At 58.5% G+C, this 18,467-nt stretch overlaps 1 protein-coding gene across 1 annotated transcript in view; it reads left to right on the forward strand.

The window, feature by feature from the left end:
* Window positions 1–1,736: 1,736 nt before the first annotated feature.
* The window catches only part of shrprbck1r (sharpin and rbck1 related), a 166,611-nt gene continuing 149,880 nt past the window's right edge, over window positions 1,737–18,467 (forward strand). Inside the window, exon 1 of the mRNA XM_072507947.1 lies at window positions 1,737–1,997. Within this exon, the coding sequence (XP_072364048.1) occupies window positions 1,800–1,997 (198 nt within the window). The 5' untranslated portion in view covers window positions 1,737–1,799. The remainder of the gene's footprint in view (window positions 1,998–18,467) is intronic.

Below are 18,467 nucleotides of genomic sequence, written 5' to 3' on the forward strand. Positions count from 1 at the left end.
TGATACAAAGATAGGTGGAGGGGCAGGTAGTATGGAGGACGTGAGGAGGCTGCAGAAAGATTTAGACAGTTTAGGAGAGTGGTCCAAGAAATGGCTGATGAAATTCAACGTGGGCAAGTGCGAGGTCTTGCACTTTGGAAAAAAGAATAGAGGAATGGACTATTTTCTAAACGGTGACAAAATTCATAATGCTGAAGTGCAAAGGGACTTGGGAGTCCTAGTCCAGGATTCTCTAAAGGTAAACTTGCAGGTTGAGTCCGTAATTAAGAAAGCAAATGCAATGTTGTCATTCATCTCAAGAGGCTTGGAATATAAAAGCAGGGATGTACTTCTGAAGCTTTATAAAGCATTAGTTAGGCCCCATTTAGAATACTGTGAGCAATTTTGGGCCCCACACCTCAGGAAGGACATACTGGCACTGGAGCGGGTCCAGCGGAGATTCACACGGATGATCCCAGGAATGGTGGGGCTAACATACGATGAACGTCTGAGGATCCTGGGATTATATTCATTGGAGTTTAGGAGGTTGAGGGGAGATCTAATAGAAACTTACAAGATAATGAATGGCTTAGATAGGGTGGATGTAGGGAAGTTGTTTCCATTAGCAGGGGAGACTAGGACCCGGGGGCACAGCCTTAGAATAAAAGGGAGTCACTTTAGAACAGAGATGAGGAGAAATTTCTTCAGCCAGAGAGTGGTGGGTCTGTGGAATTCATTGCCACAGAGGGCGGTGGAGGCCGGGACGTTGAGTGTCTTTAAGACAGAAGTTGATAAATTCTCGATTTCTCGAGGAATTAAGGGCTATGGAGAGAGAGCGGGTAAATGGAGTTGAAATCAGCCATGATTGAATGGCGGAGTGGACTCGATGGGCCGAATGGCCTTACTTCCGCTCCTATGTCTTATGGTCTTATGGTCTGAGTAAAGAACCTACCTCTGACATCTGTCTTATATCTATCTCCCCTCAATTTAAAGCTATGTCCCCTCGTGCTAGACATCACCATCCGAGGAAAAAGGCTCTCACTGTCCACCCTATCCAATCCTCTGATCATCTTGTATGTGCTGTGCGGTCCAACTGGTGCAGTGTGAAGCCGTCAGAATCAAAGAATTAGTATAGAGGGAGGCCATTCGGCCCATCAAGTCTACACCGGCCCCAGAAAGGCCACCCTACCTAAGCCCACACCTCCACCCTATTCCCGTGACCCAGAAACCCACCTAACCTTTTGGACACTACGGGGCAGTTTTAACGTCATCAATCCACCTCTCTCCCAAATCTGCAAACTTTTTCCCACTCGAATGGGGAATCCACCAATCAAAGCCCGATGTTGCTCTGTATTGCCTGCTGATGGGCTCAAGAAGTTGTGAATGAGCCTCTGAGCAAATTTGGAGCTGCCAAGTCTCTGATTGGAGTTCCCATGATGTTCCCACCACAACAGTGGCCTCAGAAATCCAGCAATCTGCAGTGTGTCCTGCTCTGAAAGGATGCAGATTGACCCAGATTGGGGAGATGGTTGGTGCTGCAGTGAAGGCAGCCATGGGGAGATGTTGCAGAGAGCTCCCTGAAGGTGCTGCCAGTGACTGACCCCCCAAGGGAAGCAGGGAGGCTGGGGGCCGGAACCTGTGCACGGGGCCAGGATTCCGCCCGGACGAGACTGACACCCCCCAGAGAAGCAGGGAGGCCCAATGTAGGGGGAAGGAACCTGTGTGCGGGGCAGGGATTCCGCCCGGACGCGGGGCCGGTGACGCGGGTGCCTGTGGGACGGGGTCACGGCCAAAGCGGTCCGCCCGGCGGCTGCGGGGCGATGGCGACGATGGCGGCGCGGGGCCCGGCCGCTCCGCAGCTGACGGTGCTGATGTCGTGCCGGGTGTCGGAGGAGGCGGGCGGAGGGCGCGGACACGGCGGCCAGAAGGCGGCTCTCCGCCTGCAGCTCAGCATGGAGCGGCCCGGGGACTTCCGGCTGGCAGTCCGCCTGACAGACACCGTCCCCGGCAGGAGCCTGGTGAGAACCCGGGGACCCGGCCCACCGGGAGCAGCACCCCCTCAGTACTGACCCTCTGACAGTGCGGCACTCCCTCAGTACTGACCCTCTGACAGTGCAACACTCCCTCAGTACTGAGCCTCTGACAGGGCGGCACTCCCTCTGTACTGACCCTCTGACAGTGCGGCACTCCCTCAGCACTGACCCTCTGACAGTGCGGCACTCCCTCAGTACTGACCCTCTGACAGTGCGGCACTCCCTCAGTACTGACCCTCTGACAGTGCAGCACTCCCTCAGTACTGACCCTCTGACAGTGCGGCACTCCCTCAGTACTGACCCTCTGACAGTGCGGCACTCCCTCAGTACTGACCCTCTGACAGTGCAGCACTCCCTCAGTACTGACCCTCTGACAGTGCAGCACTCCCTCAGTACTGACCGTCTGACAGGGCAGCACTCCCTCAGTACTGACCCTCTGACAGCGCAGCACTCCCTCAGTACTGACCCTCTGACAGTGCAGCACTCCCTCAGTACTGACCCTCTGACAGCGCAGCACTCCCTCAGTACTGACCCTCTGACAGTGCGGCACTCCCTCAGTACTGACCCTCTGACAGTGCAGCACTCCCTCAGTACTGACCCTCTGACAGCGCAGCACTCCCTCAGTACTGACCGTCTGACAGGGCAGCACTCCCTCAGTACTTACCCTCTGACAGTGCAGCACTCCCTCAGTACTGACCCTCTGACAGTGCGGCACTCCCTCAGTACTGACCCTCTGACAGTGCGGCACTCCCTCAGTACTGACCCTGTGACAGTGCGGCACTCCCTCAGTACTGGCCCTCTGACAGTGCGGCACTCCCTCAGTACTGACCCTCTGACAGTGCAGCACTCCCTCAGTACTGACCGTCTGACAGGGCAGCACTCCCTCAGTACTTACCCTCTGACAGTGCAGCACTCCCTCAGTACTGACCCTCTGACAGTGCAGCACTCCCTCAGTACTGACCCTCTGACAGGGCAGCACTCCCTCAGTACTGACCGTCTGACAGGGCAGCACTCCCTCAGTACTTACCCTCTGACAGTGCAGCACTCCCTCAGTACTGACCCTCTGACAGTGCGGCACTCCCTCAGTACTGACCCTCTGACAGTGCGGCACTCCCTCAGTACTGACCCTCCGACAGTGCGGCACTCCCTCAGTACTGACCCTCCGACAGTGCGGCGCTCCCTCAGTACTGACCCTCTGACAGTGCAGCGCTCCCTCAGTACTGACCCTCTGACAGTGCATCACTCCCTCAGTACTGACCCTCTGACAGTGCAGCACTCCCTCAGTACTGACCCTCTGACAGCACAGCACTCCCTCAGTACTGACCCTCTGACAGCGCAGCACTCCCTCAGTACTGACCCTCTGACAGTGCAGCACTCCCTCAGCACCGACCCTCTGACAGTGCGGCACTCCCTCAGTACTGACCCTCTGACAGTGCAGCACTCCCTCAGCACTGACCCTCTGACAGTGCGGCACTCCCTCAGCACCGACCCTCTGACAGTGCGGCACTCCCTCAGCACTGACCCACTGACAGTGCGGCACACCCTCAGTACTGACCCTCTGACAGTGCGGCACTCCCTCAGTACTGACCCTCTGACAGTGCAGCACTCCCTCAGCACTGACCCTCTGACAGTGCGGCACTCCCTCAGCACTGACCCACTGACAGTGCAGCACTCCCGCAGTACTGACCCTCTGACAGTGCAGCACTCCCTCAGTACTGACCCTCTGACAGTGCAGCACTCCCTCAGTACTGACCCTCTGACAGTGCAGCGCTCCCTCAGTACTGACCCTCTGACAGTGCAGCACTCCCTCAGTACTGACCCTCTGACAGTGCAGCACTCCCTCAGTACTGACCCTCTGACAGTGCAGCACTCCCTCAGTACTGACCCTCTGACAGTGCAGCACTCCCTCTGTACTGACCCTCTGACAGTGCAGCACTCCCTCTGTACTGACCCTCTGACAGTGCAGCACTCCCTCAGTACTGACCCTCTGACAGTGCAGCGCTCCCTCAGTACTGACCCTCTGACAGTGCAGCGCTCCCTCAGTACTGACCCTCTGACAGTGCAGCACTCCCTCTGTACTGACCCTCTGACAGTGCAGCACTCCCTCTGTACTGACCCTCTGACAGTGCAGCACTCCCTCAGTACTGACCCTCCGACAGTGCAGCACCCCCTCAGTACTGACCCTCTGACAGTGCAGCACTCCCTCTGTACTGACCCTCTGACAGTGCAGCACTCCCTCTGTACTGACCCTCTGACAGTGCAGCACTCTCTCAGTACTGACCGTCTGACAGGGCAGCACTCCCTCAGTACTTACCCTCTGACAGTGCAGCACTCCCTCAGTACTGACCCTCTGACAGTGCGGCACTCCCTCAGTACTGACCCTCTGACAGTGCGGCACTCCCTCAGTACTGACCCTCTGACAGTGCGGCACTCCCTCAGTACTGGCCCTCTGACAGTGCGGCACTCCCTCAGTACTGACCCTCTGACAGTGCAGCACTCCCTCAGTACTGACCCTCTGACAGTGCAGCACTCCCTCAGCACTGACCCTCTGACAGTGCGGCACTCCCTCAGCACCGACCCTCTGACAGTGCAGCACTCCCTCAGCACCGACCCTCTGACAGTGCAGCACTCCCTCAGTACTGACCCTCTGACAGTGCGGCACTCCCTCAGTACTGACCCTCTGACAGTGCAGCGCTCCCTCAGTACTGACCCTCTGACAGTGCAGCACTCCCTCAGTACTGACCCTCTGACAGTGCAGCACTCCCTCAGTACTGACCCTCTGACAGCACAGCACTCCCTCAGTACTGACCCTCTGACAGTGCAGCACTCCCTCAGTACTGACCCTCTGACAGTGCAGCACTCCCTCAGTACTGACCCTCTGACAGTGCGGCACTCCCTCAGTACTGACCCTCCGACAGTGCGGCACTCCCTCAGTACTGACCCTCCGACAGTGCGGCGCTCCCTCAGTACTGACCCTCCGACAGTGCGGCGCTCCCTCAGTACTGACCCTCTGACAGTGCAGCGCTCCCTCAGTACTGACCCTCTGACAGTGCATCACTCCCTCAGTACTGACCCTCTGACAGTGCAGCACTCCCTCAGTACTGACCCTCTGACAGCACAGCACTCCCTCAGTACTGACCCTCTGACAGCGCAGCACTCCCTCAGTACTGACCCTCTGACAGTGCAGCACTCCCTCAGCACCGACCCTCTGACAGTGCGGCACTCCCTCAGTACTGACCCTCTGACAGTGCAGCACTCCCTCAGCACTGACCCTCTGACAGTGCGGCACTCCCTCAGCACCGACCCTCTGACAGTGCGGCACTCCCTCAGCACTGAGCCACTGACAGTGCGGCACACCCTCAGTACTGACCCTCTGACAGTGCGGCACTCCCTCAGTACTGACCCTCTGACAGTGCAGCACTCCCTCAGCACTGACCCTCTGACAGTGCGGCACTCCCTCAGCACCGACCCTCTGACAGTGCGGCACTCCCTCAGCACTGACCCACTGACAGTGCGGCACTCCCTCAGCACTGACCCACTGACAGTGCAGCACTCCCGCTGTACTGACCCTCTGACAGTGCAGCACTCCCTCAGTACTGACCCTCTGACAGTGCAGCACTCCCTCAGTACTGACCCTCTGACAGTGCAGCGCTCCCTCAGTACTGACCCTCTGACAGTGCAGCACTCCCTCAGTACTGACCCTCTGACAGTGCAGCACTCCCTCAGTACTGACCCTCTGACAGTGCAGCGCTCCCTCAGTACTGACCCTCTGACAGTGCAGCACTCCCTCTGTACTGACCCTCTGACAGTGCAGCACTCCCTCTGTACTGACCCTCTGACAGTGCAGCACTCCCTCAGTACTGACCCTCTGACAGTGCAGCGCTCCCTCAGTACTGACCCTCTGACAGTGCAGCGCTCCCTCAGTACTGACCCTCTGACAGTGCAGCACTCCCTCTGTACTGACCCTCTGACAGTGCAGCACTCCCTCTGTACTGACCCTCTGACAGTGCAGCACTCCCTCAGTACTGACCCTCCGACAGTGCAGCACCCCCTCAGTACTGACCCTCTGACAGTGCAGCACTCCCTCTGTACTGACCCTCTGACAGTGCAGCACTCCCTCTGTACTGACCCTCTGACAGTGCAGCACTCCCTCAGTACTGACCCTCTGACAGTGCAGCTGAGGGAGAATCAAATGGAGTGACCACTGTGCTGTCGGAGGGAGCGCTGTGCTGTCGGAGGGGCAGTATGGAGGGAGCGCTGTGCTGTCGGAGGGGCAGTATGGAGGGAGTGCTGTGCTGTCGGAGGGGCAGTATGCAGGGAGTGCTGTGCTGTCGGAGGGGCAGTATGCAGGGAGTGCTGTACTATCGGAGGGAGCGCGGTGCTGTCGGAGGGGCAGTATGGAGGGAGCGCTGTGCTGTCGGAGGGGCAGTACGGAGGGAGCGCTGTGCTGTCTAAGGGGCAGTACGGAGGGAGCGCTGTGCTGTCGGAGGGGCAGTATGGAGGGAGCGCTGTGCTGTCGGAGGGGCAGTATGGAGGGAGTGCTGTGCTGTCGGAGGGGCAGTATGCAGGGAGTGCTGTACTATCGGTGGGAGCGCGGTGCTGTCGGAGGGGCAGTATGGAGGGAGCGCTGTGCTGTCGGAGGGGCAGTACGGAGGGAGCGCTGTGTTGTCAGAGGGACAGTATGGAGGGAGTGCTGTACTGTCGGAGGGAGCGCTGTGCTGTCGGAGGGGCAGTACGGAGGGAGCGCTGTGCTGTCGGAGGGGCAGTACAAAGAACAAAGAAATGTACAGCACAGGAACAGGCCCTTCGGCCCTCCAAGCCCGTGCCGACCATACTGCCCGACTAAACTACAATCTTCTACTCTTCCTGGGTCCGTATCCTTCTATTCCCATCCTATTCATATATTTGTCAAGCTGCCCCTTAAATGTCCCTATCGTCCCTGCTTCCACTACCTCCTCCGGTAGTGAGTTCCAGGCACCCACTACCCTCTGTGTAAAAAAACTTGCCTCGTACATCTACTCTAAACCTTGCCCCTCTCACCTTAAACCTATGCCCCCTAGTAATTGACCCCTCTACCCTGGGGAAAAGCCTCTGACTATCCACTCTGTCTATGCCCCTCATAATTTTGTACACCTCTATCAGGTCGCCCCTCAACCTCCTTCGTTCCAGTGAGAACAAACCGAGTTTATTCAATCGCTCCTCATAGCTTATGCCCTCCATACCAGGCAACATTCTGGTAAATCTCTTCTGCACCCTCTCTAAAGCCTCCACATCCTTCTGGTAGTGTGGCGACCAGAATTGAACACTATACTCCAAGTGTGGCCTAACTAAGGTTCTATACAGCTGCAACATGACTTGCCAATTCTTATACTCAATGCCCCGGCCAATGAAGGCAAGCATGCCGTATGCCTTCTTGACTACCTTCTCCACCTGTGTTGCCCCTTTCAATGACCTGTGGACCTGTACTCCTAGATCTCTTTGACTTTCAATACTCTTGAGGGTTCTACCATTCACTGTATATTCCCTACCTGCATTAGCCCTTCCAAAATGCATTACCTCACATTTGTCCGGATTAAACTCCATCTGCCATCTCTCCGCCCAAGTCTCCAGACAATCTAAATCCTGCTGTATCCTCAGACAGTCCTCATCGCTATCCGACAGCACAGCGCTCCCTCCGACAGTACAGCACTCCCTCCATACTGCCCCTCTGACAGCACAGCGCTCCCTCTGTACCGCCCCTCCGACAGCACAGTGCTCCCTCCTACTGCCCCTCCGACAGCACAGCGCTCCCTCCGTACTGCCCCTCCGACAGCACAGCGCTCCCTCCGACAGTACAGCACTGCCCCCATACTGCCCCTCCGACAGCACAGCGCTCCCTCCATACTGCCCCTCCGACAGCACAGCGCTCCCTCCATACTGCCCCTCCAACAGCACAGCGCTCCCTGCGTAATGACCGTCCGACAGCACAGCGCTCCCTCCACACTGCCCCTCCGACAGCACAGCGCTCCCTCTGACAGCACAGCGCTCCCTCTCTACTGCCCCTCCGACAGCACAGCGCTCCCGCCGTACTGACCGTCCGACAGCACAGCGCTCCCTCCACACTGCCCCTCCGACAGCACACGCTCCCTGCGTACTGACCGTCCGACAGCTGTCGGAGGGGCAGTCGGAGGGAGCACTGTGCTGTTGGAGGGGCGGTACAGAGGGAGCGCTGTGCTGTCAGAGGGGCAGTATGGAGGGAGTGCTGTACTGTCGGAGGGAGCGCTGTGCTGTCGGAGGGGCAGTCCGGAGGGAGTGCTGTGCTGTCGGAGGGGCAGTATGAGGGAGCGCTCTGCTGTCGGAGGGGCAGTATGGAGGGAGCGCTGTGCTGTCGGAAGGGCAGAAGGAGGGAGCGCTGTGCTGTCTAAGGGGCAGTATGGAGGGAGCACTGTGCTGTCGGAGGGAGCGCTGAGCTGTCGGAGGGGCAGCATGAAGGTAGCACTGTGCTGTCGGAGGGGCAGTATGGAGGGAGCGCTGTGCTGTCTAAGGGGCAGTATGGAGGGAGCACTGTGCTGTCGGAGGGCCAGTATGGAGGGAGCGCTGTGCTGTCGGAGGGGCAGTACGGAGGGAGCACTGCTGTCGGAGGGGCAGTATGGCGGGAACGCTGTGCTGTCGGAGGGACAGTATGGAGGGATCGCTGTGCTGTCAGAGGGGCAGTATTGAGGGAGCGCTGGGCTGTCGGAGGGGCAGTGTGGAGGGAGCGCTGTGCTGTCGGACGGTCAGCACGGCGGGAGCGCTGTGCTGTCGGAGGGGCAGTAGGGAGGGAGGGCTGTGCTGTCAGAGGGAGCGCTGTGCTGTCAGAGGGAGCGCTGTGCTGTCGGAGGGGCAGTGTGGAGGGAGCGCTGTGCTGTCGGACGGTCATTACGCAGGGAGCGCTGTGCTGTTGGAGGGGCAGTAGGGAGGGAGCGCTGTGCTGTCAGAGGGAGCGCTGTGCTGTCGGAGGGGCAGTACGGAGGGAGCACTGTGCTGTCGGAGGGAGCGCCGTGCTGTCGGAGGGGCAGTACGGAGGGAGCGCTGTGCTGTCGGAGGGGCAGTATGGAGGGAGCGCTGTGCTGTCGGAGGGACAGTCTGGAGGGAGCGCTGTGCTGTCGGAGGGGCAGTACGGAGGGAGCACTGTGCTGTCGGAGGGGCAGAAGGAGGGAGCTCTGTGCTGTCTAAGGGGCAGTATGGAGCGAGCACTGTGCTATCGGAGGGAGCGCTGTGCTGTCGGAGGGGCAGTATGAAGGTAGCACTGTGCTGTCAGAGGGGCAGTATGGAGGGAGCGCTGTGCTGTCTAAGGGGCAGTATGGAGGGAGCACTGTGCTGTTGGAGGGCCAGTATGGAGGGAGCGCTGTGCTGTCGGAGGGGCAGTATGGAGGGAGCACTGCTGTCGGAGGGGCAGTATGGAGGGAACGCTGTGCTGTCGGAGGGACAGTATGGAGGGATCGCTGTGCTGTCAGAGGGGCAGTATGGAGGGAGCGCTGTGCTGTCGGAGGGGCAGTATGGAGGGAGCGCTGTGCTGTCGGAGGGGCAGTACGCAGGGAGCGCTGTGCTGTCGGAGGGGCAGTACGGAGGGAGCGCTGTGCTGTCGGAGGGAGCGCTGTGCTGTCGGAGGGGCAGTACGGAGGGAGCGCTGTGCTGTCGGATGGGCAGTACGGAGGGAGTGCTGTACTGTCGGAGGGAGCGCTGTGCTGTCGGAGGGGCAGTACGGAGGGAGCGCTGTGCTGTCGGAGGGGCAGTACGGAGGGAGCGCTGTGCTGTCGGAGGGGCAGTATAGAGGGAGTGCTGTACTGTCGGAGGGAGCGCTATGCTGTCGGAGGGGCAGTACGGAGGGAGCGCTGTGCTGTCGGAGGGGCAGTAGGAGGGTGCACGGTGCTGTCGGAGGGGCAGTATGGATGGAGCGCTGTGCTGTCGGAGGGGCAGTACGGAGGGAGTGCTGTACTGTCGGAGGGAGCGCTGTGCTGTCGGAGGGGCAGTATGGAGGGAGCGCTGTGCTGTCGGAGGGGCAGTATGGAGGGAGTGCTGTACCGTCGGAGGGGCTGTCGGAGGGAGCGCTGTGCTGTCAGAGGGGCAGTATGGAGGGAGTGCTGTACTGTCGGAGGGAGCGCTGTGCTGTCGGAGGGGCAGTACGGAGGGAGCGCTGTGCTGTCGGAGGGGCAGTATGGAGGGAGCGCTGTGCTGTCGGAGGGGAAGTATGGAGGGAGTACTGTACTGTCGGAGGGAGCGCTATGCTGTCGGAGGGGCTGTCGGAGGGAGCACTGTGCTGTCGGAGGGGCAGTACGGAGGGAGCGCTCTGCTGTCGGAGGGGCAGTAGGAGGGAGCGCTGTGTGTCGGAGGGGCAGTACGGAGGGAGCGCTGTGCTGTAGGAGGGGCAGTAGGAGGGAGCGCTGTGCTGTCGGAGGGAGCGCTATGCTGTCGGAGGGGCAGTATGGAGGGAGCGCTGTGCTGTCGGAGGGGCAGTACAGAGGGAGCGCTGTGCTGTTGGAGGGGCAGTATGGAGGGAGCGCTGTGCTGTCGGAGGGGCAGTATGGAGGGAGCGCTGTGCTGTCGGAGGGGCAGTATGGAGGGAGCACTGCTGTCGGAGGGGCAGTATGGAGGGAGCGCTGTGCTGTCAGACGGGCAGTATGGAGGGAGCGCTGTGCTGTCGGAGGGGCAGTATGGAGGGAGCACTGCTGTCGGAGGGGCAGTACGCAGGGAGCGCTGTGCTGTCGGAGGGGCAGTACGGAGGGAGCGCTGTGCTGTCGGAGGGGCAGTACGGAGGGAGCGCTGTGCTGTCGGAGGGGGAGTATGGAGGGAGTGCTGTACTGTCGGAGGGAGCACTGTGCTGTCGGAGGGGCAGTACGGAGGGAGCGCTGTGCTGTCGGAGGGGCAGTAGGAGGGAGCACTGTGCTGTCGGAGGGGCAGTATGGAGGGATCGCTATGCTGTCGGAGGGGCAGTACGGAGGGAGCGCTGTGCTGTCGGAGGGGCAGTAGGAGGGTGCACGGTGCTGTCGGAGGGGCAGTATGGAGGGAGCGCTGTGCTGTCAGAGGGGCAGTATGGAGGGAGCGCTGTGCTGTCGGAGGGGCAGTATGGAGGGAGCGCTGTGCTGTCGGAGGGGCAGTATGGAGGGAGCACTGCTGTCGGAGGGGCAGTACGTAGGGAGCGCTGTGCTGTCGGAGGGGCAGTACGGAGGGAGCGCTGTGCTGTCGGAGGGGCAGTACGGAGGGAGCGCTGTGCTGTCGGAGGGGGAGTATGGAGGGAGTGCTGTGCTATCGGAGGGAGCACTGTGCTGTCGGAGGGGCAGTACGGAGGGAGCGCTGTGCTGTCGGAGGGGCAGTAGGAGGGAGCACTGTGCTGTCGGAGGGGCAGTATGGAGGGAGCGCTGTGCTGTCGGAGGGGCAGTACGGAGGGAGCGCTGTGCTGTCGGAGGGGCAGTATGGAGGGATCGCTGTGCTGTCGGAGGGGCAGTATAGAGGGAGTGCTGTACTGTCGGAGGGAGCGCTATGCTGTCGGAGGGGCAGTACGGAGGGAGCGCTGTGCTGTCGGAGGGGCAGTAGGAGGGTGCACGGTGCTGTCGGAGGGGCGGTACAGAGGGAGCGCTGTGCTGTCAGTGGGGCAGTATGGAGGGAGGGCTGTACTGTCGGAGGGAGCGCTGTGCTGTCGGAGGGGCAGTACGGAGGGAGCGCTGTGCTGTCGGAGGGGGAGTATGGAGGGAGCGCTATGCTGTCGGAGGGGCTGTCGGAGGGAGCGCTGTGCTGTCAGAGGGGCAGTATGGAGGGAGTGCTGTACTGTCGGAGGGAGCGCTGTGCTGTCGGAGGGGCAGTACGGAGGGAGTGCTGTACTGTCGGAGGGGAAGTATGGAGGGAGTGCTGTACTGTCGGAGGGAGCGCTGTGCTGTCGGAGGGGCAGTATGGAGGGAGCGCTGCGCTGTCGGAGGGGCAGTATGGAGGGAGCGCTGTGCTGTCGGAGGGGCTGTCGGAGGGAGCGCTGCGCTGTCGGAGGGGCAGTATGGATGGAGCGCTGTGCTGTCGGAGGGGCAGTAGGAGGGAGCGCTGTGTGTCGGAGGGGCAGTACGGAGGGAGCGCTGTGCTGTAGGAGGGGCAGTAGGAGGGAGCGCTGTGCTGTCGGAGGGAGCGCTATGCTGTCGGAGGGGCTGTCGGAGGGAGCACTGTGCTGTCGGAGGGGCAGTACGGAGGGAGCGCTCTGCTGTCGGAGGGGCAGTAGGAGGGAGCGCTGTGTGTCGGAGGGGCAGTACGGAGGGAGCGCTGTGCTGTAGGAGGGGCAGTAGGAGGGAGCGCTGTGCTGTCGGAGGGAGCGCTATGCTGTCGGAGGGGCAGTATGGAGGGAGCGCTGTGCTGTCGGAGGGGCAGTACAGAGGGAGCGCTGTGCTGTTGGAGGGGCAGTATGGAGGGAGCGCTGTGCTGTCGGAGGGGCAGTATGGAGGGAGCGCTGTGCTGTCGGAGGGGCAGTATGGAGGGAGCACTGCTGTCGGAGGGGCAGTATGGAGGGAGCGCTGTGCTGTCAGACGGGCAGTATGGAGGGAGCGCTGTGCTGTCGGAGGGGCAGTATGGAGGGAGCACTGCTGTCGGAGGGGCAGTACGCAGGGAGCGCTGTGCTGTCGGAGGGGCAGTACGGAGGGAGCGCTGTGCTGTCGGAGGGGCAGTACGGAGGGAGCGCTGTGCTGTCGGAGGGGGAGTATGGAGGGAGTGCTGTACTGTCGGAGGGAGCACTGTGCTGTCGGAGGGGCAGTACGGAGGGAGCGCTGTGCTGTCGGAGGGGCAGTAGGAGGGAGCACTGTGCTGTCGGAGGGGCAGTATGGCGGGATCGCTGTGCTGTCGGAGGGGCAGTATAGAGGGAGTGCTGTACTGTCGGAGGGAGCGCTATGCTGTCGGAGGGGCAGTACGGAGGGAGCGCTGTGCTGTCGGAGGGGCAGTAGGAGGGTGCACGGTGCTGTCGGAGGGGCAGTATGGAGGGAGCGCTGTGCTGTCAGAGGGGCAGTATGGAGGGAGCGCTGTGCTGTCGGAGGGGCAGTATGGAGGGAGCGCTGTGCTGTCGGAGGGGCAGTATGGAGGGAGCACTGCTGTCGGAGGGGCAGTACGCAGGGAGCGCTGTGCTGTCGGAGGGGCAGTACGGAGGGAGCGCTGTGCTGTCGGAGGGGCAGTACGGAGGGAGCGCTGTGCTGTCGGAGGGGGAGTATGGAGGGAGTGCTGTGCTGTCGGAGGGAGCACTGTGCTGTCGGAGGGAGCACTGTGCTGTCGGAGGGGCAGTACGGAGGGAGCGCTGTGCTGTCGGAGGGGCAGTAGGAGGGAGCACTGTGCTGTCGGAGGGGCAGTATGGAGGGATCGCTGTGCTGTCGGAGGGGCAGTATGGAGGGAGTGCTGTACTGTCGGAGGGAGCGCTATGCTGTCGGAGGGGCAGTACGGAGGGAGCGCTGTGCTTTCGGAGGGGCAGTATAGAGGGAGTGCTGTACTGTCGGAGGGAGCGCTATGCTGTCGGAGGGGCAGTACGGAGGGAGCGCTGTGCTGTCGGAGGGGCAGTAGGAGGGTGCACGGTGCTGTCGGAGGGGCGGTACAGAGGGAGCGCTGTGCTGTCAGTGGGGCAGTATGGAGGGAGCGCTGTACTGTCGGAGGGAGCGCTGTGCTGTCGGAGGGGCAGTACGGAGGGAGCGCTGTGCTGTCGGAGGGGCAGTACGGAGGGAGCGCTGTGCTGTCGGAGGGGCAGTATGGAGGGAGCGCTGTGCTGTCAGAGAGGGCCCTGCTGTGTGGTACCCCCATAACCCTACAGAACCTGCACATCCTTGGACTCTAAAGTGCGATTTATCACGGGCAATTTCCCTAACCTGCTTATCCCTGTACTTGTGGGAGGAAACCCACGCAGACACGGGGAGAAAGTGCAAACTCCACACACACTGTCACCCAACGCTGGAATTGAACCCAGGTCTCTGGCGCTGTGAGGCAGCAGTGCTAACCACTGTGCCGCACAACCCTGGTCGGTTGAGTGCTTTGCAGAACAACTACATTTAATCCACGAAGCTTTGCTCCCCAGTCATTTTAATTCCTGTCCCTGACCTTTCAGTTCCTCTGCTGCTGTTTGGGTGAAGTTCAATACAAGATGAAGGAACAACACTTTATCTTTTGATTCGGCACTTTACCCAACATCAAATTGATCGGTTTTAGATTCCAACCACAGCTTATTGTTTTTTTTGTTCAATGTTGGTGATGAATCTGCTATTCCCATTACACCCCCTCGAGTTCCACCAATTGCTTCTTGTCCCAGGAATATATTCTTTACGAGGCACCATTTGATCATTCAATTATTTCTGCTTTCTACCCATGACAGCAGATCCAGCTGCTCGAAACGGCACATCCAGGGGACGCTGTGGCCCATCGGGACCAGAGTAATTGTATTCGACCACAATCTGTAACCTCATGGCCCCACGTTCCCCTCCCATTACCACCAAGCCAGGGGACCAGCCTGGGTTCAGTGAAGAGTGCAGGAGAGCGTGCCAGGGGCAACATCAGGCATACTGACAAATGGTGTCGTCCTGGTGAAGCTACAACACAGGCCTACTTGTGTGTCAAACACTGGAGGCAGCAAAATATAGAGAGCAAAAGTATTCCAAAGCAACAGATCGCATCGGATTTAATCCCTGCAGTCCCAGCACAACCAGTGTGAATGGCGGCGGACAATTAAACAACTCATGGAAGAAGAAAGGCACCACAGCAACCCTCTAACAGTGCAGCACTCCCTCAGTACTGACCCTCTGACAGTGCAGCACTCCCTCAGTACTGACCCTCTGACAGTGCAGCACTACCCCAGTACTGACCCTCTGACAGCGCAGCACTCCCTCAGTACTGACCCTCTAACAGTGCAGCACTCCCTCAGTACTGACCCTCTGACAGTGCAGCACTCCCTCAGTACTGACCCTCTAACAGTGCAGCACTCCCTCAGTACTGACCCTCTGACAGTGCAGCACTCCCTCAGTACAGACCCTCTGACAGTGCAGCACTCCCTCAGTACTGACCCTCTGACAGCGCAGCACTCCCTCAGTACTGACCCTCTAACAGTGCAGCACTCCCTCAGTACTGACCCTCTGACAGTGCAGCACTCCCTCAGTACTGACCCTCTGACAGTGCAGCACTCCCTCAGTACTGACCCTCTGACAGTGCGGCCCCCCCCTCAGTACTGACCCTCTGACAGTGCGGCACTCCCTCAGTACTGACCCTCTGACAGTGCAGCACTCCCTCAGTACTGACCCTCTAACAGTGCAGCACTCCCTCAGTACTGACCCTCTGACAGTGCAGCACTCCCTCAGTACTGACCCTCTGACAGTGCAGCACTCCCTCAGTACTGACCCTCTGACAGTGCGGCACTCCCTCAGTACTGACCCTCTGACAGTGCGGCACCCCCTCAGTACTGACCCTCTGACAGTGCAGCACTCCCTCAGTACTGACCCTCTGACAGTGCAGCACTCCCTCAGTACTGACCCTCTGACAGTGCAGCACTCCCTCAGTACTGACCCTCTGACAGTGCAGCACTCCCTCAGTACTGACCCTCTGACAGTGCAGCACTCCCTCAGTACTGACCCTCTGACAGTGCGGCACTCCCTCAGTACTGACCCTCTGACAGTGCAACATTCCCTCAGTACTGACCCTCTGACAGTGCAGCACTACCTCAGTACTGACCCTCTGACAGTGCAGCACTCCCTCAGTACTGACCCTCTGACAGTGCGGCACTCCCTCAGTACTGACCCTCTGACAGTGCAGCACTCCCGCGGTACTGACCCTCTGACAGTGCGGCACTCCCTCAGTACTGACTCTCTGACAGTGCAGCACTCCCTCAGTACTGACCCTCTGACAGTGCGGCACTCCCTCAGTACTGACTCTCTGACAGTGCAGCACTCCCGCAGTACTGACCCTCTGACAGTGCGGCACTCCCGCAGTACTGACCCTCTGACAGTGCGGCACTCCCTCAGTACTGACTCTCTGACAGTGCAGCACTCCCTCAGTACTGACCCTCTGACAGTGCGGCACTCCCTCAGTACTGACCCTCTGACAGTGCAGCATTCCCTCAGTACTGACCCTCTGACAGTGCAGCACTCCCGCAGTACTGACCCTCTGACAGTGCAGCACTCCCTCAGTACTGACCCTCTGACAGTGCAGCACTCCCGCAGTACTGACCCTCTGACAGTGCAGCACTCCCGCAGTACTGACCCTCTGACAGTGCGGCACTCCCTCAGTACTGACTCTCTGACAGTGCAGCACTCCCTCAGTACTGACCCTCTGACAGTGCAGCACTCCCGCAGTACTGACCCTCTGACAGTGCAGCACTCCCTCTGTACTGACCCTCTGACAGTGCAGCACTCCCTCAGTACTGACCCTCTGACAGTGCGGCACTCACTCAGTACTGACCCTCTGACAGTGCGGCACTCCCTCAGTACTGACCCTCTGACAGTGCGGCACTCCCTCAGTACTGACCCTCTGACAGTGCAGCACTCCCTCAGTACTGACCCTCTGACAATGCAGCACTCCCTCAGTACTGACCCTCTGACAGTGCAGCACTCCCTCAGTACTGACCCTCTGACAATGCAGCACTCCCTCAGTACTGACCCTCTGACAGTGCAGCACTCCCTCAGTACTGACCCTCTGACAGTGCAGCACTCCCTCAGTACTGACCCTCTGACAGTGCAGCACTCCCTCAGTACTGACCCACTGACAGTGCGGCACTCCCTCAGTACTGACCCTCTGACAGGGCAGCACTCCCTCAGTACTGACCCTCTGACAGTGCAGCACTCCCTCAGTACTGACCCACTGACAGTGCGGCACTCCCTCAGTACTGACCCTCTGACAGGGCAGCACTCCCTCAGTACTGACCCTCTGACAGTGCGGCACTCCCTCAGTACTGACCCTCTGACAGTGCGGCACTCCCTTGTTTGACGTTTTAGTTGCTGTGATATGAAGAGTCTAAAGTTCTGTTCCTTTTTCACAAACACATTATTTCCTTTCAACAGCCTTTGCACAAATCTCTACCAACACATCACCTGACAGAGGCCACCTGAAGCTCCTTTACATATCAGTGTCAATTAATGGATACTTAACATAAATGAGACAACTAATTGCAATGTCTCTTCACCCATTACTTAACAGTCTCCCCTTCCTTGGAGAAAAAAAATTAGGTGAAAACAAAATTTCAAGAAACTCAAAAAGACACACATGATTTCCCCCCCCCTTTTTTCACAGAAACAAGCGCCCTTCATTAACAATATCCAAAAGTTTCTGTGAACTCGCCCCTCTTTTCGTAAAACAGTCTGACAGTTGATAGCTCCTGTCGACCCATTTAATTTTTGTTTTTTCCCCCTGTCCAACATCTGCTTCAAACTTGCGATGTCTATCCGTAACCTCTTTTCATTGACACTTTTTGTAGGGTGCACATTTTCCCACAGGGATTTATTGTCAATGTGACAGTCAATAGGTATATTACCCAAATCCCCTAATCCCAAAATTTCTGTCAATATCATACTTATATAAAAGGCCATATCCACCGCCTCTACAAGGCTTAATGTCTCAGCAGCCAAAGTGCTTTTTACCACTCTCCTTATTTTCTTTGTTTCTCACACAAGCGGGCAACATTTACCATTGTTCCCCAAAAGGAAAATTATAAAACCTCTTGCGCATGAAACCCCATCACATAAATTTGCGTAGGACGCATCATTATAAACTAAGAGTTTCAAGTGCCTAAGGTCACCTAAAACACACTCCTGCATTTTTAGTTTGGCCAACGCTTTATTTGCTCTTATTATGTCTTCCACTTTGGGATCATTCATTTTTGTACTCAACTCTAAGACATCAAAACTCACATCCTCCCCGTGTCTGCGTGGGTTTCCTCCGGGTGCTCCGGTTTCCTCCCACAGTCCAAAGATGTGCAGGTTAGGTGGATTGGCCATGATAAATTGCCCTTAGTGTCCAAAATTGCCTTTGGTGTTGGGTGGAGGTGTTGAGTTTGGGTAGGGGCTCTTTCCAGACTCAAAGGGCCGAATGGCCTCCTTCTGCACTGTAAATTCAATGATAATCTAGGACAATAGTTCGGCACAACATCGTGGGCCGAAGGGCCTGTTCTGTGCTGTATTTTCTATGTTCACGTCCGGTCTAGTCTGTCTACCTAACACAGTTCAATTGCCCAATTAAACTTCGCAGTTGCTCTTTTTCTATCTTTGAAACCATTGCGTCTTTTTGTGAAACTCGGCCACGACTAATTGCTATTGGGCTGAAGCTTTCCAAATAAGATTGCTGACGTAAAGTTGCCCCTAACTTAGTCTGTCCAATTTCCAGTCCAATATATTTAAATGCACCGGAAGCCTGACTTCCAACCCTGAATTCTTTCCTCAAACCAGAGAATACAATAGCTTCAAAATCACTAGTCCCACCCCACAAAAAATCATCGACATGCATCATAAAAATGCC

The sequence above is a fragment of the Scyliorhinus torazame genome, chromosome 6 (assembly GCF_047496885.1).
Source record: "Scyliorhinus torazame isolate Kashiwa2021f chromosome 6, sScyTor2.1, whole genome shotgun sequence".
NCBI classification, from domain to species: Eukaryota; Metazoa; Chordata; class Chondrichthyes; order Carcharhiniformes; family Scyliorhinidae; genus Scyliorhinus; species Scyliorhinus torazame.